Genomic DNA, 14,041 nt, shown 5'->3' with positions numbered 1-14,041 from the left:
CAAGTGAGGCATGGAGGAGGACAGAGAAAAAGACAGAGTGCTACACACATGGCAAGGACAGGGTTACAGAGACAAAGAGGGAAACAAGGACTGAGAGAGGAAGTGACCATGACACGGCAGGTGAGTGGGGGGAAGGCGGGCAAGGCGCAGCAGAGGAATGGAGAAAGAGCAGCATGGCCAGCAGGTCAGAGGCTTACCAAGAGAAGGGTACAATGAGGGAGAAGGGCTGGGCTGCAGCTGCAGACACGTACAGGACAAAAGGACAGTGAGAGGGACAAAGAAATACAGTCACATCCAGGACAAAGGAAAAAGGAGAGGAAGAAAGGAGAAATAAAGAGGGCAGGGAGGGAGAGAGACAAAAAGTAGAGGAGAGAGATTGAGTAATATTTACTAAATAAATATTGAATATTTGTTTCTTGAAAGAAAAACAAGAACAAGAGAGACTGAAGTAGTGAAAGGGAATGGGAGGGGGAAGCACACAGGACAAGAAATGAACACCAAAGACACACTGGACAGAGAGAAGGGATGGAAAGTTGGATATAAGGCTGAAAAAAAACAGGAACAAACCCCAGGACTTCAATTGGAGAGTGTGGATGATGAATGTGTCAATAAACCATGAACAGAACTGGTTACTGTCACAGTTCAGCCTGGAACTCATTAATTATCATCTGTCTCTCGGCAGGGCCATAAACTCCCTGATAAAACAGGAGGGAAAAGCTAAATGGTTGATGTGCTCCATCTTTCTTGGGCTTGGTAAGCAGTTTTTGTTATTGGGTTGGACCACACATACACCAAACACACTAGAGTATGTTTAAATACAGTATAAACACCAGCAAGTTTAATTATTTCCTTCCAAGAGAACTACAGAAAAGTTATACTCAGTGGCATGGACATTCCAAATACTAGGAGTGTCTTTCATGAGAAAAAAAAAGACATAAGCTGAAAGAACTTGCCTCGGAATAGATCAAAAAGTTCATTTAAACTCTGTACAGTAACCTGAATAAGCAGGCCAACTTGAAATTTGCAGGAGATGTGTCTGTTAAAAAAACACTGAAGGAAAAAACTGGGGAAACAGCTGAAGCAAATGAATTTAAAGGTCAATTATATTTTGTAAGAGTCTCTGCATTTTATTGGATATAACAGAACAACCACCACCACTGTGAAAAAGCACAGACGAACCCCCCATGAAATAATAAAAGATAAAGGAATTTGAGTGTAGCTAGAAAAAAATTAACTTTTTAAAAGCTAATCTATTTGAGACAGGCTCTACCTACAGACTTGTCCAAGGAAGAAAACTAACATTTATTGCATCAGACACAGATATATATATAACATTGCTCTAAACTGGGGAAAAAAAAGTGAATTTTACATTTCAAATGCTTTGCAAGCAACATTAAAAGTTAACGTGTCACAAGAAATTGTTTCAGCTACCCTCCCCTTCCACAAAAATCTTTTCATCTATAAGCCCTAGTAAATACATTCCATGGTCCCTCCATTAGGGGTGCACCTGTAAATTACTACAGTGTGATAAACAGAAGCAAATGGAGAAAAATGAGACACTTAAGCTGCTATATGTGGCTGTAGTACATCATCACAAATAGCTCAATAACTTTTTATGCTTACTGATTACCTGACCACAGTAGTTCTAATCTTGGCAACTGGCAACTGCCACCTCTACCAATGCAAGCTTGCAAACAAACGGATAACCTGAATCTTAACCATGTTTTCCATTGGTCATCTTTGCTTGAGAATAACTGGAGTCCAAATACCACCTGCAACCCTTTTTTAGTTCTCAGGAAGAGGCTAATAGACCTCCATATAGTGCCAGCTTTCTCTTTGCACAGGCAAAAAGAACTCAAGCCTCATAAAGCACACAGTAAGCAAACTAAGCATTCAGATGGCCTAAGTATACTCGAATATTAGTTGAATGGCCAAACCCATGTAAAAATACATTCTAAAATAACCTCTTTAAAGGGGATCTTCAAAGTTGGAAGACTATAAATAAACAAGAAACCAACTCCCTGCAGACTCAATCAGGGTTGTCAATTCCCAAGAGGTTCTTAGTCCTCCTTCATTATACATTTGACACAATTAGTACACGGTGCGAATATACTGATACATCACCACATTATTAAAAGTTGCATGTGCAGGTTTCTATCCATCTCCCCTTTCACAGACTTACTGGCAGAGGTCAGTTACTTCCCATAAAATTTCTTATTCAGAAGAAAGATCAGAAGATTGACGTTCACTTTTGCTCTGTCGAACAACTTCATGACAGCAACACCTTCATACTGCAGCTGCAAGAGATCCTGCAAAGAGAGTATCTTAATGAGTGAAGAATTGTCAAGAGCTGACAGAGAATATATAAGACCCTCTAGTACAGTAGATCTTAAGGAATATCAACAAAAAAAGTACACAGCATAACATAGAAAAGCAAGAGACTTATTAAAGAGCCACTTTTACTGTGAAAAAAATAGTCATTCTAAGACATTAAAGGTCTTGATTATTTTAAGCAATGGGTTTAAAAAAATTACAAAAGAGAACAGAAATAGAAGACCAGCCATCTCCAGCCTTGTCATTTGCACAGTAGCCATAAACATTTAGAACATTTAGGTTTCCTATGTGCCTAATTCTATCATGTACCCATGAAGCATTACAACATTCCACAGTGTCCCTTTCTGAAAGCTTTAGTGGCCACAGATCTCAGGGAAGTGGCTTACAGCGCTTCAATCTACGGCGCAAAAAGAAACGGCATCTCAGTCAGTATGCATATGATGTCGATTCAACCTCTCAGGTGTTTACGTGGGCGGTATTTCTAGTTATACTTTGCTTTGTCAGCAATGCACCTGCACTGATTTTATCTCACTGATTAAATTCTTTCCGCAATCCCACTCCTGCAAGTAACACAGTGGGTAGGTGTGGGCATATGGGTGGACGTGTGTGATGTTGTATCCCTTGTGCTGTCCTCTGACAACATCTGCTTTATCTGCAAGGCAGCGCTACAAAGGCATAGTGGTATAGTAAACCATGTGACCTTGGTGACCTTGGGTAGCCCCACAAACCAACAAGTTAATGACCAGCTCTGACAGATTAGGACCGGAACTTACTAGGGGAGCCCTCAAAGCAAACAAAAGGTGTGAGGCAGCTGTCCATCCCAGCAGCCAAGCTGGCATGGACTAACTGCAATGCACGGTGCTACTGCACAGAATCTGTTTTGAAAGGCCTGAAGCTTCCACAACTAACAAACCTAAAGAAGACCAAGATGCACAGGGAGTGGGGAAAGAAAGGGACAGAGACACCAGGTGTGAAAATACTGGCATGAGAAAAAGAACAGGGAACCGTGAAGTTGGCATGCCTGTTCTGGTGGCCTAAGTAGAGGCTGACACCTAAGGAGGACACTTAAGAACCGGAAACAAATGGGTAAGTGTAGAGTAGCAGAAAGAATACCAATACACAATGACTGGCTGAAGCCATCACACACAAGCCTAGGTGCCACAGACTCCAAAGCTCTCCGCTGTAGCAGCAAATTGTTGAAAATGCAAGTTTTTGTTTTGTGTGTGTATGTGTATACATAATTAAGAACACAGACCGACAACAGGCTTTCATTAGCAAATAAACAAAAAGCAGTTTGGATCCCCTGTATGTGTTGCATCTGTGTCATCTGCAATAAATGGGTTATTTTTGAGAGCATTATTCAGACCATTTAGGCAAAAAATGTGTCACTGCTATTTTGACAGAGAAGAGACTGGCATGGGAACTTACACGAGACTATTAAACAGGACAGTTCTTACCTGATAATGTAACATAAACGTTTCCATCTGTACACCCATGAATTTTGCTTTAACCTCAAAATCTCCCACTTCTTCTGTTGGACTGATTTCAAAAATCACGTTTTTAAACCTATGAAGTTGAGAAATGACAAATCACAGGGAGGGAATATATGAGATGAAACCTGAAGACAAATTTTTAAAAATTCTCTTCTTAACTCTTTATTCTATTAGCCCCATTTGAAATGAGCCCATACAAGCCAAAGAGACTCAATACAACAATGAACAGAAGCCTAACAGATTCTATGTCCGGTAAATCCTATCTTCACAGAAGCATAGCAGGAAACAGGGTCATTTAATTTAGTTTGCAAAATCTAAGCAGTCTACTTTAGTGCCACATATTTATGCCTCATTTAGTGCACCGAGTACAAAGTATGACTCAGAGGTGAAAAAATTCTAGTAACAGCCAGCTTCTCTATATTCCACACAAGACATGCCAGCTTCTCAAGGCTAGCAAACTACAGCTGGAAAAACTCAAGCTAGCATAAAGCTGACTTTTCAGCAATGGAAGCTGTTAGGCATAATAACAATTCACCCAAGGAGGTACCCTCCCATAACTGTGGAGGTGACAGAGAAGCGGTTGGGGGAAAGACGATGTCATGTTTAAATCACATTACACTTCTCAATCAAAGAATTGCTTTGCTCCAACCAGAAAAAGAGAACTGAAGAGTGATCACTATGCAAGGTGTCTTGGCCCTAGGGATGCCAGCCTAGGTCATCAAAGCAACTTTTCCAGCTTCAATAACTAAGTCTACCAATAACACTAAAATTCAAATAACAAAATTGCGAGACAATGTCGCACAGCCTCAAAGAGATCTCAAAATTTCTGGTCCTCAACTATCAGCACCTAGACTAGTTCTAAGAAAAAGACAGGAATTCAGCATATCTATTTTCCTTTTCCTCCAAAAAGGTTATTTAGCTGTAAAGAGTTTTAAATAATAGATACTCACTGGTTACCTTGCAGGTCCTCAATCTCTAAAAGCACTCCCTTCTCATGAAGTCGAGCTGCTGTGTATTTCAGAGAAATCTTTTTACTGTTTTTGCCTTTCATCTCTCGAGGTTTCTTGGAGACTCTGGGGAAAAAAGACAAACCAAACAAATTAGAAGGTCACAAGTAAAGACACTGCAGTAAATTTTCAATTCTATTTGAAAGAGGGCATAGAATCAGTACAGCTAAAGAACTGAAACTAATGATAGATAATTATGTACTTCTACTAGTCAGTTTACCCACAAAGCACTGGTAGCCCAGATCAGATCCTTAATTTTCTACTATTTACCACTAACATTTAAGCAGAATAATAATAATACCAAAGTAAACAAAAACCAATCAAAAAAACAAAACCAAAAAAATCCTACCCAAAACCTAAGGATATGGTACTTCATAAAAAGCAATACCATCTCTCATTAGGCAAAATGGGGTCTAATGACAACTGACATGGAGAAAAGCTGAGACTACTCAGAAACTTGCTTGTATTTTCATTCTGCAAACAAAAAGGGTTCACATTCTCACATATGACTGGAGAAGACAACAACTTTTTTTCCCCCCCAGAAAATCTAATGTGTCTAGCACTGTAACAGCTGACTTCATTTGGCATAGAAATGGGGACAATTTGTGATCAAGGGTTTCTTTGTAGGTAACTATGTTATTTTCATTCTAATAAGGATAAAAGGACAGACTGACTGAGCAGCAAGTGCCTATGTGGACAACAACGTTTGTACCACTGGACTCTCTGCACTATCTTCTCCCAAAGGGAACAAAAAATCTTTCAGGATTGTCTTTTTGACACCATTCATGGCAAGGGCCTCACCCTGTATTTTCTTACTGCTGCTGAGACCCTTTTGCTAAGACTATTGCTGTGGGAAAGAGCTTGGACAAGGAGCTTTGAGCAGATAGCATCATGGTTCTTCTTAGCAACACATGCTTTCTTGTAAGAAGCTCCTCTAGGGCCGTGGAACCACCTGCTGCAGGTCATGAGGTTCAAGACCATCTAAGGAATCTGAAGGTGTGGAAGTCCATGAACCCTGATGAGACAGGTCCTCGGGGAACCAGTGGAAGAAGTGGCTAAGCCACTATCCACCATGTATGAGAAAATGTGGCATTCCAGTCAAGCTCATATCAACTGGAGAAGGAAAATAAGGAAGATACAATCTTCTGTGACTGGCAAGGTCCTCCTAGAAACTGTGCTAAGATACAAAAAAACAAGGAGGTAATTGGTGACAGCCAATATACCTTCACTCAGGTGCCCGGCCCATTTGGTGATCTGCTACAACAGGGTTAATATACCATTTCTGGATGAGGTTTTCAACTTCTTCTCCATTTCTGACTGACAATCATCTACCTGTATTTGTGGAAAAGCATTCAACAATGTTCCACACAACATCCTTGTGTCTAAACTGAAGAAAAAGGGATTTGATAGATGGACCACTTGACGGATAAGGATCAACTGGATGGTCACACTCAAAGAATTGCAGTCAACAGCTTCCTGTGAGGGTGGTAAGGCCCCGGGACAAGTTGCCTGGGAAGCTGTGGCTACCCCATCCCAGAACTGTTCCAGCCCAGGCTGGAGAGGCCTTGGAGCAACCCGGTCTAGTGCAAGGTGTCCCTGCCCATGGCAGGGCGGTGGGAACCAGATTGTCTTTAAAGGTCCCCTCAAAACCAAACCATTTTATTGTTCTACAGTTCCAAGATACTTACTTGCCCTTGCTGGCCAAGTTATCCAAGCAGGTCTTTATGTAACTTTTGTAATAATCTACTTGTTCTCCATAAAAAGTAGCTTTGGAGTTCAAGGCACTGTATGTCTGCTGCAGCTTCACTAGCTCCGCCTTTCTTCTCTGACGGTATCTACGCTGATTTCTGATATCCTACAGCACAAAGAAAGGCAGAGACTTAACAGTGATTTGAGCTCTCCAGGTGCTCAGTCCCAGAGCCACTGAGTACTTGAAACACACAATTTGATTTTGCTTCAATGCAAGGCTTGAGCACTCACTTGCACTTGCCCCAGTTTAAGTGTCACAGCTTTTTCTCTGTTATGACTATTTGTGGAACTAAGTAACTCTACAAAGTTGCACCTTCTGTGACTTTCTCAAACTTCAGTTCTGTTCTAGTTGCAATGACTAGAGTGGGCACTGAAAACCCATGAGATAAAAGCAGTAATTCTGCCAGCACTGGAAAGTATCTTACAAATTGAGCGCAACAACCATAGCAGCACACAGACTTCATTATTTTTCTTTGTCAGTCAGCGTTTAAGTATCACTTGCCTTAATATCTCAACAAGAAAACACTACATTCATTGACTGATACTTTAATTTGTGACACGTATAATCTATAGTACAATTAATTCTTATCAAATCCCTAAAGGTGATTATTTAGTTGGTTTACTTACGTAACATTTCCCAAATAGTTTTTCAGTAAACAATGTGATGTAAAATATATTGTCACTGTAGCAATATACAACAGTACTGGATCTCTTTTGTAAGTTTTTCATAGCAACTCTCCTCATAATTTAGGGATTATTTAACAGGCACATTTAAATCAAAATAACAATTAGGATGTCTTAGAGTTATGAGCAAAACTTCTTTGAGTGACTAAGCTTGTAGAGGCACTACTTGAATTAGTGAAATAGAGCAGAAAAACACATCACACGTCAGGACCTCCCTTCCAAGCTATTAAGTTTTTTCTTAAAGTATCTGAGAACCAGGCAACGCAGTCTTTGAGAGAACAGAAACACTGTATAAAAGTAAAGGACTTTCCACATGCCAAGAGCTGGAAATGCTGCAACAAAAGGCATGATTGTTCTCTATAAATTAGCTACTAAAAACTTTACTCTCCCTCTGAAAACTCATGCCAGTTTCACAAAGCTGGAAACTGGGAAAACTATCATTACTAGGAAACCATCAAATGGTATACCTTCGCAATGTCATTAATTAGTTCCTGGTATTTATTTTTGGCATTCACTGGCCCCAGTTCTGTCAACTTCTTTAGGCCTGCCTTGATTTTTTCTTTTTTTTCTTGGAGATTCAAGTTGCCATCTTCCTTTACAGAGACAGATTTTTTCATCTTATCAGGAGTTTTAGCATCACGAATGGCCCGTTTCTGCATAGCTCTATGATGCTCTGCTTCCTAGAAGAAAACAAAAACCTGCAAGTTCATAAGCAGATCAATTACAAGAAGACAAAAAGAAGCAGAGACAGATCTTGTCTGATCTCTGGCATAACACAGGATAAAGAGTTTTGCTTGGCGATTCCCATACTGATTCGAATGAACAGATTTTGATGAACACATTCTACATATGGGGACCAGGAGATGCCTATCTATCATCTAAAGTGGTCTTCTACATAAACAGTTTCTAGCAACTGCTGCAGGAGTAAGATTCACACGTACAATTTACTTCCACTGTACACCCTCCTGATTATCTTAACACTCTGCTCCATCATCAGTGGAGACAGTGTCACTGCAATACTTAAATGGAGAATCTCACATATATCTAGATAGATTATGATTTCCAAGTCTAAAACCAGCACAGACAAACAGCATCATACTTGCTCTGAGGTAGCTGAAGTTTCCAAAATTTCAGTCAGCGTCTCCCCTGGCTGGAAGCGGATTACATCAACAATTAAACGTTTTGTGCTGTAAAGAGATCAAGGATAATAGAAGAAAAAAAAATTAAATAGAAAGACCTTTAATACTTTTCTGTTCTGCAACAATACCAATGCTACTGATTTATTTAAAGTCAGATTATTACTGGATAAGTACTCAGGTAGGCATAGGCTAAACTAGACCAGAACCCTGACAAGCACTTTACGTTTTGGACAGTGCGTTATTGGAAACTGGTTCCTCGAAAGGTTCCTCTCTGTAATATGCACAATTTGCTTCCCAAAACTTCTTCAAACAGCAAGGAGGCTACCCCATATAATAGAAGGTAGTCCCAGTACTGCCAGGTGGACCACAGAAACTGCATTCAAGGTGAATGATAACACAGGTAGCAGCCACAGCCCATCTGTGCAACCAGAAAAGCTCTATAATATTATCCATCCATAAGCATGCTTCAGTGATCTATAACAGGTATCAAAAAACTCACAAGGATTATTTTCTTATGTGGATGAGAGACAGGTAGATCTCAAGTGCAGCCTGGCAACAGACAGGGTCATTTCCTTGATTTGAGCTGAGATTTAATCACAGTCAGTGTCCACTGTGAAGCACTTCTGTCCTTAAGCCACACAATAAAACCAAATAGCATCTCTGTAGTCCAGCTGGAATTATTTTTGGAATCACACAAACTGCATCGCATACGCACCTTCCTCATCATCCACAACTTAAACGACTACCAGTGCAGCTGGTAAATCTTTACTTTTGAAATCAATGTTACCTTTGTCTGGTGGGTAGGAAAATACTGATGTATCATTTAAGAAGTCCAGTAAAAGTTATTTTTGGAGACAAAATCTTCTCATGGGAGATGATTTGTCTGCCTACACCTAGTACATGCTGAGCAAAGATTTTTCAAACTGCCATCTGAGCAGGAATGCATAAGAGGAGGTAAGCATGCATTTGAACATCAGGTCACTGCTTTGTACATCTCAGCAATAGGGATTTGCTTAAAACCAGCCAAGAGTCACTGCTAGTTACAGGTTTTCCAGAATAAATATTCTGGCAATAATAAAATTATTATTGCGGAGAGAATTTAATTGGTGAGATAAAATAACAGCCCATTGCTATCTTTCCTTTAGGTTATAAGACCTATGCTTCTCAAAAAGACTATAAGTCTTCATCAATTAAAAGTCATGCCACAGCATGGAAAAGGACATGACTACAATCTCAGTGTATTTGGAGTAACAGACCCCCCACATTTCCTTAAATTATGCCTCAATTCTCTCATTTTCACATGCTGATTAACTGGTAAAATTCCAGTTGCTCCTTCTTTTAAGTAACATACCAGGCAGTTATCTCCTACTTACTTCAAAAGAATTGTTCTCGCATCCATCTCTGCATTCTCATCACCAGGAACGTCAAATTTATTAGTGAGTGTGAGAGAAACCTCAGTCTTTGCTAGCATTTCCCTGTTGGGGTCATTAACATTGCCAGAACCTTCCCCTGCCAAGCAGAGAGAGTTTATAGATTAAATCACATTCTTTACCTTCTTGACTGTTAGGACTTCGTAATTGTTCCCATAACAGACACAGAGAAATTAGACTGCTTCCTATACTGTCCAAAGGACACTTCAAAACCCAAACCAAGTTTTAAAGACATCATCTTGAATATATCAGACTTTCTTGAATATATCAGACTGTATCTTGAATATCAGATTTTTTCATAATAAATCTGAGAGAACACACCAGCCAGAAAAGCACCACAAAGTCACCACTTTGAATGCCTTAAAGATTTACATGCATTCCACACTCTATCTCAGTATCTCACTTAGAAGAGTGGCTGAACTGCCAAAAGCAGAAAACAAAAATGTGATGATGCCCATATGTCCATGTCCTCATCAAAATGCATGTTTCAAGGTAAGAGCAAAGAGCTTGTTAGCAACTGAGCCTATCATCATCTCTTGAACTAAGTAAGCTATCCCATCAAAAAGAAATTTTCTTCCTCTAACTGCACATGATCTTTCACCAGAACAATAGTTGGTAGCTTTCCCCCCATTTTTTAAAGGGTTGCAGAAAGATCTGACATATTAGTCACAGTGAAACAATGCACACAGGAGAAATGAAATGGGGAAGGAGGGAGAGTTCTAGCTAAACCCATGGTCTCTGCTTGTTCAGATAATGCCTCTTACAGTTCTTTGCCAGTGCTTGGAAGAAAATGTGCTTGCAATTATTCCTTTAGAAGATTCTAACCTTTCTGATCAAGCAACTTCAAGGTTAGTGTTTGCTGTCAGAGCATCTTCTCCAAAAACTGTGCCTGGTTTGCCTCCCTCCCCTCTGCTAGACTAGAAACTTCAAATAACTGCAACACAGAAACCAATGAGGGAGAAAACTTGTGCATCCTTCCAGTATGTGTTACATCCTGAAGCAGTAAACTGTGTCTCAGGTTTCCAGAACAGTTTCACAGATTAGCAGTGTTAGTTCCTTCTTCCCCCAGCCAGAAGGGAATAAAATTCTATTTTCCTTATGGAAAGTAACTCTAAAGGAGGGGAAAAATGTTACCTGTCTGTTGGGGAAGATCACCTGTCCACATGCCAAAGACTCTTAAAGGAACACATGCTATTTAATACATTTATTACTGCACTCTGCAAGGAATACCTACAGGTCTCCAGTAAGGACGGATCCTTGCAAACAAACTGGAACAGGGACACAAGCACAGAGAAATGGCTCCAGTGTAATGGAACAAAGAAAATATGTCAATATCCATCTGTCTTCTGGAAACTTCTAGAGTGGGATGAGGCGAGGTGGGTGGGGAGAAGAGAAAGAACCCCTGTTTTTTTTTAGGGCAGTAAATTATGTAGAGAAAATACACTGCAACAAATCTGCAGCTGCTTTTTAGAGCATGTCCTCCCGAAGGACCTGTGATGATTTCTTACTGTTTCTTTACTGCACTTTAAGTCATTGCAGGTAATATCACATATCACTTTAGCAGAATAAACTAGACCACCTATTAAAGACTCAATTGTAGGAACCTCTCCGAGATCATCCAGCAGCTCGTGAATTGGATCATTGTGCTCAGGAGCAATTGCATCTTGATGGTCTAAGAGCAACTAGATGAATAGAAAAAAAACAATAATGTTTTAGCAATATATCCTTTTCTAGACAGTAGAATTTCATTACTTTAGGCTGGTATCTTTTAGAAAAAAATCACTGAACTCCAAAGCAGCAATGTCAATATTCAGAGCTGCGTCAATATCACAACATTGACAAAATCGTGACAATAATGTGAAAATACTCAAATGCTTTCCAAAGAAACTTAGTGAAGCTGTACCTAAACTACTATATTCGATAAACCAACCACAAGCTCTCACAAACTACAATCATTACAACTTTCGGCCTTGTATTTGGTACCTTTGTGTTTCAGACAGAAGCAGCATTTTCTTCACAAACACTGCTTATAAGGAGCAACTGTGACTAATGCATACTTACAGTGTGTGTATTGATGATTTCACCGATAGAAATATAAATTACTGGTTTAGTGAGAGTCACCAAGTCTGAATATTCATCAATATTAAATTTATCCTGCAATTCGGGAACCTCACAGGCAGCCTGAAAAAAACGTCTTCAGAATAAAGAAGGAGAGAACACTCAGTATGACTCTGAGATATGTCAAGAGTATTACCTCCCTGTGACAAGTTCAAGCATAGACTCTCCCCTTTAAACTATGGTACACTATGGCATACTACAGTTTGCAGCTTTAGTTTAGCACATCAGAAGCAAACTAGTAAATTCAATCATTGATACTGGCCATGTTGACATTTGCTCATTTTCAAAATTGACAGAACTGCCTTCAGTGATCTCATTCTCCTGCCTCCACTGCATTATCATCCTTTGCCCCCAACTACCTCTGGTTACCCTTTTTCCAAAAGACAGGAGATATGACAATTCTTAAACAAAACCTTACTTCAACTACATGAATAGCTAAATGCCAACCTGCTTTATTCCTGATCACCACTAGATTTTCATATGCAACCAGGGTTCACACAGGACAGAAGAATGTATGTCCTGTCCAAAGTACTGTAATAAGCACGTGCAAAAGCAACCTTTATTTTGGACACTTGAAACTCTTGACTTTGCAATCTCATGAAAATAGAATCCATTGTTCATAAATCCCAGGTATATATTTTATCTCCCATTGTCTCTGATGCTTGTGGCAGTCTGGACTGAAATCTTTTACTTTAAATAGACTGTATATTTGACAGAGACAGAATTTTTCATATTCTAAATTTACTGTTTTCCCTTTTTACTTGCAATGTTACCCTTCTACAAACTTCCCAACTTAATTATCTACGTTCTTCTACCTGAATTTCTGGTATGACTGCAACAGGTATTCATTAATGATGCTTAGATGAGCATTGTCTCCCATGAACATCTTATTGGATGCAGCATGCTGTAACATCTTTGCAATGGAACCGAGGTTTCTGCGTTGATCTGTCGTCAGCTGACCTCCAGCTGAAAGGTCGATGATGTCGAATGCATCTGGTGCAACAATAGCTGGATTCATGTAGCGATAATAGAGTAAGTTGCCCACAATCTGGGAAAGAAAGAAGAAATGTATCAATAAACAAAAGTACAGGACCCAACCAAATTTTATTGAAACTACTCTGTGTTTAGATAAATTATTTTCTTGTGAGCTTCTTTCCAACACAAAGGTTCTGCTGTACAGAAGCACACACCATCCCAAAAGATCTACAGTGTTAAAAAAAAACAATATCATAAAGATGCAATAGGAAAGTCAACACAGAGGAAAGCCTGAGCACCATCAGTCACAGGACAATACAGCAGCAGATATTCCTATGCGTAAAGATTTAGAACTGCAACTTAAAAAAATGTACGGATAGGAGATACTATAAGTTACCAATGAACTACTGATATGAGCATGAGAGAGTCTGTCAGGAGAATTAAATGCAACTGAATTAGCCTAACAGAGGGCAGAATGACCACAATATAGAGGAATCTGATAATGAAGTTTCAGTGTGGAACAAGAGCCGATTTTTAAAGAAGCATAAAGCACTGGCTGCCATCTCTGACAAAGAAAAAATAGGGAAGAAGAATGGCACACAAGAAGGTAAATTGAGGAAATGATTTTCCATTTCTTGTCCAAAGCGCCCTTCTCGCTTTCAGAATAAAAGCCTTCTTCTATAACCCAGCAAGATATTCTGGCACAGATCCCTAGTTAGTGAGAAGCCATTTAATCCAGAAGTAAGAAAATTAGAAGTACAGAAAACAAATGGCATTGGATGTTTTGAAAATCCAATTTACCTAGTCAAATGTGAGCAAAGAACTACAAATAAAGATTATCACATTATCCATATGCTCACAATATTCTTCTACCCTGTGCTGGATATTTTGCCAAAAGTAATTCTAGCAAGGAAAGGTATTAACTCACCGTGCTGATTTAAAGCAAAAGCTCTCTCACCACATGCTCATTTGCAGAAGGCCAGGTCACTGAACCTTGGCTTCACCTGCTTTTCATGTGACTAAAATGCATGGAAGAGATTGGGGTCTGAACAAACAGGTGAAAACACAGAGAAAAAACCTAGCCATTGGTAAGTCCCAGAAATTAATAACTG

At 39.5% G+C, this 14,041-nt stretch overlaps 1 protein-coding gene across 2 annotated transcripts in view; it reads right to left on the bottom strand.

Moving 5' to 3' along the window:
• Window positions 1–947: 947 nt before the first annotated feature.
• Window positions 948–14,041, bottom strand: part of IQGAP1 (IQ motif containing GTPase activating protein 1) — a 53,718-nt gene continuing 40,624 nt past the window's right edge. The window contains exons 29-38 of one of the 2 annotated variants that reach the window (XM_058033469.1): window positions 12,770–13,002; window positions 11,898–12,030; window positions 11,416–11,518; window positions 9,780–9,915; window positions 8,367–8,454; window positions 7,735–7,947; window positions 6,523–6,689; window positions 4,778–4,900; window positions 3,792–3,900; window positions 948–2,309 (exon numbers count right to left, since the gene is read on the bottom strand). In XM_058033469.1, coding sequence (XP_057889452.1) covers window positions 2,196–2,309; window positions 3,792–3,900; window positions 4,778–4,900; window positions 6,523–6,689; window positions 7,735–7,947; window positions 8,367–8,454; window positions 9,780–9,915; window positions 11,416–11,518; window positions 11,898–12,030; window positions 12,770–13,002 — 1,419 coding nt within the window. In that variant the 3' untranslated portion in view covers window positions 948–2,195. Of the gene's footprint in view, window positions 2,310–3,791; window positions 3,901–4,777; window positions 4,901–6,522; window positions 6,690–7,734; window positions 7,948–8,366; window positions 8,455–9,779; window positions 9,916–11,415; window positions 11,519–11,897; window positions 12,031–12,769; window positions 13,003–14,041 lie in introns of those variants that run through there. The other variant, XM_058033470.1, reaches the window with a different exon arrangement.

The sequence above is a fragment of the Melospiza georgiana genome, chromosome 13, assembly GCF_028018845.1.
Source record: "Melospiza georgiana isolate bMelGeo1 chromosome 13, bMelGeo1.pri, whole genome shotgun sequence".
Classification (NCBI taxonomy): domain Eukaryota; kingdom Metazoa; phylum Chordata; class Aves; order Passeriformes; family Passerellidae; genus Melospiza; species Melospiza georgiana.
The sequence above is the reverse complement of the archived record's forward strand: the minus strand, read 5'-3'. Positions and strand labels throughout refer to the sequence as shown.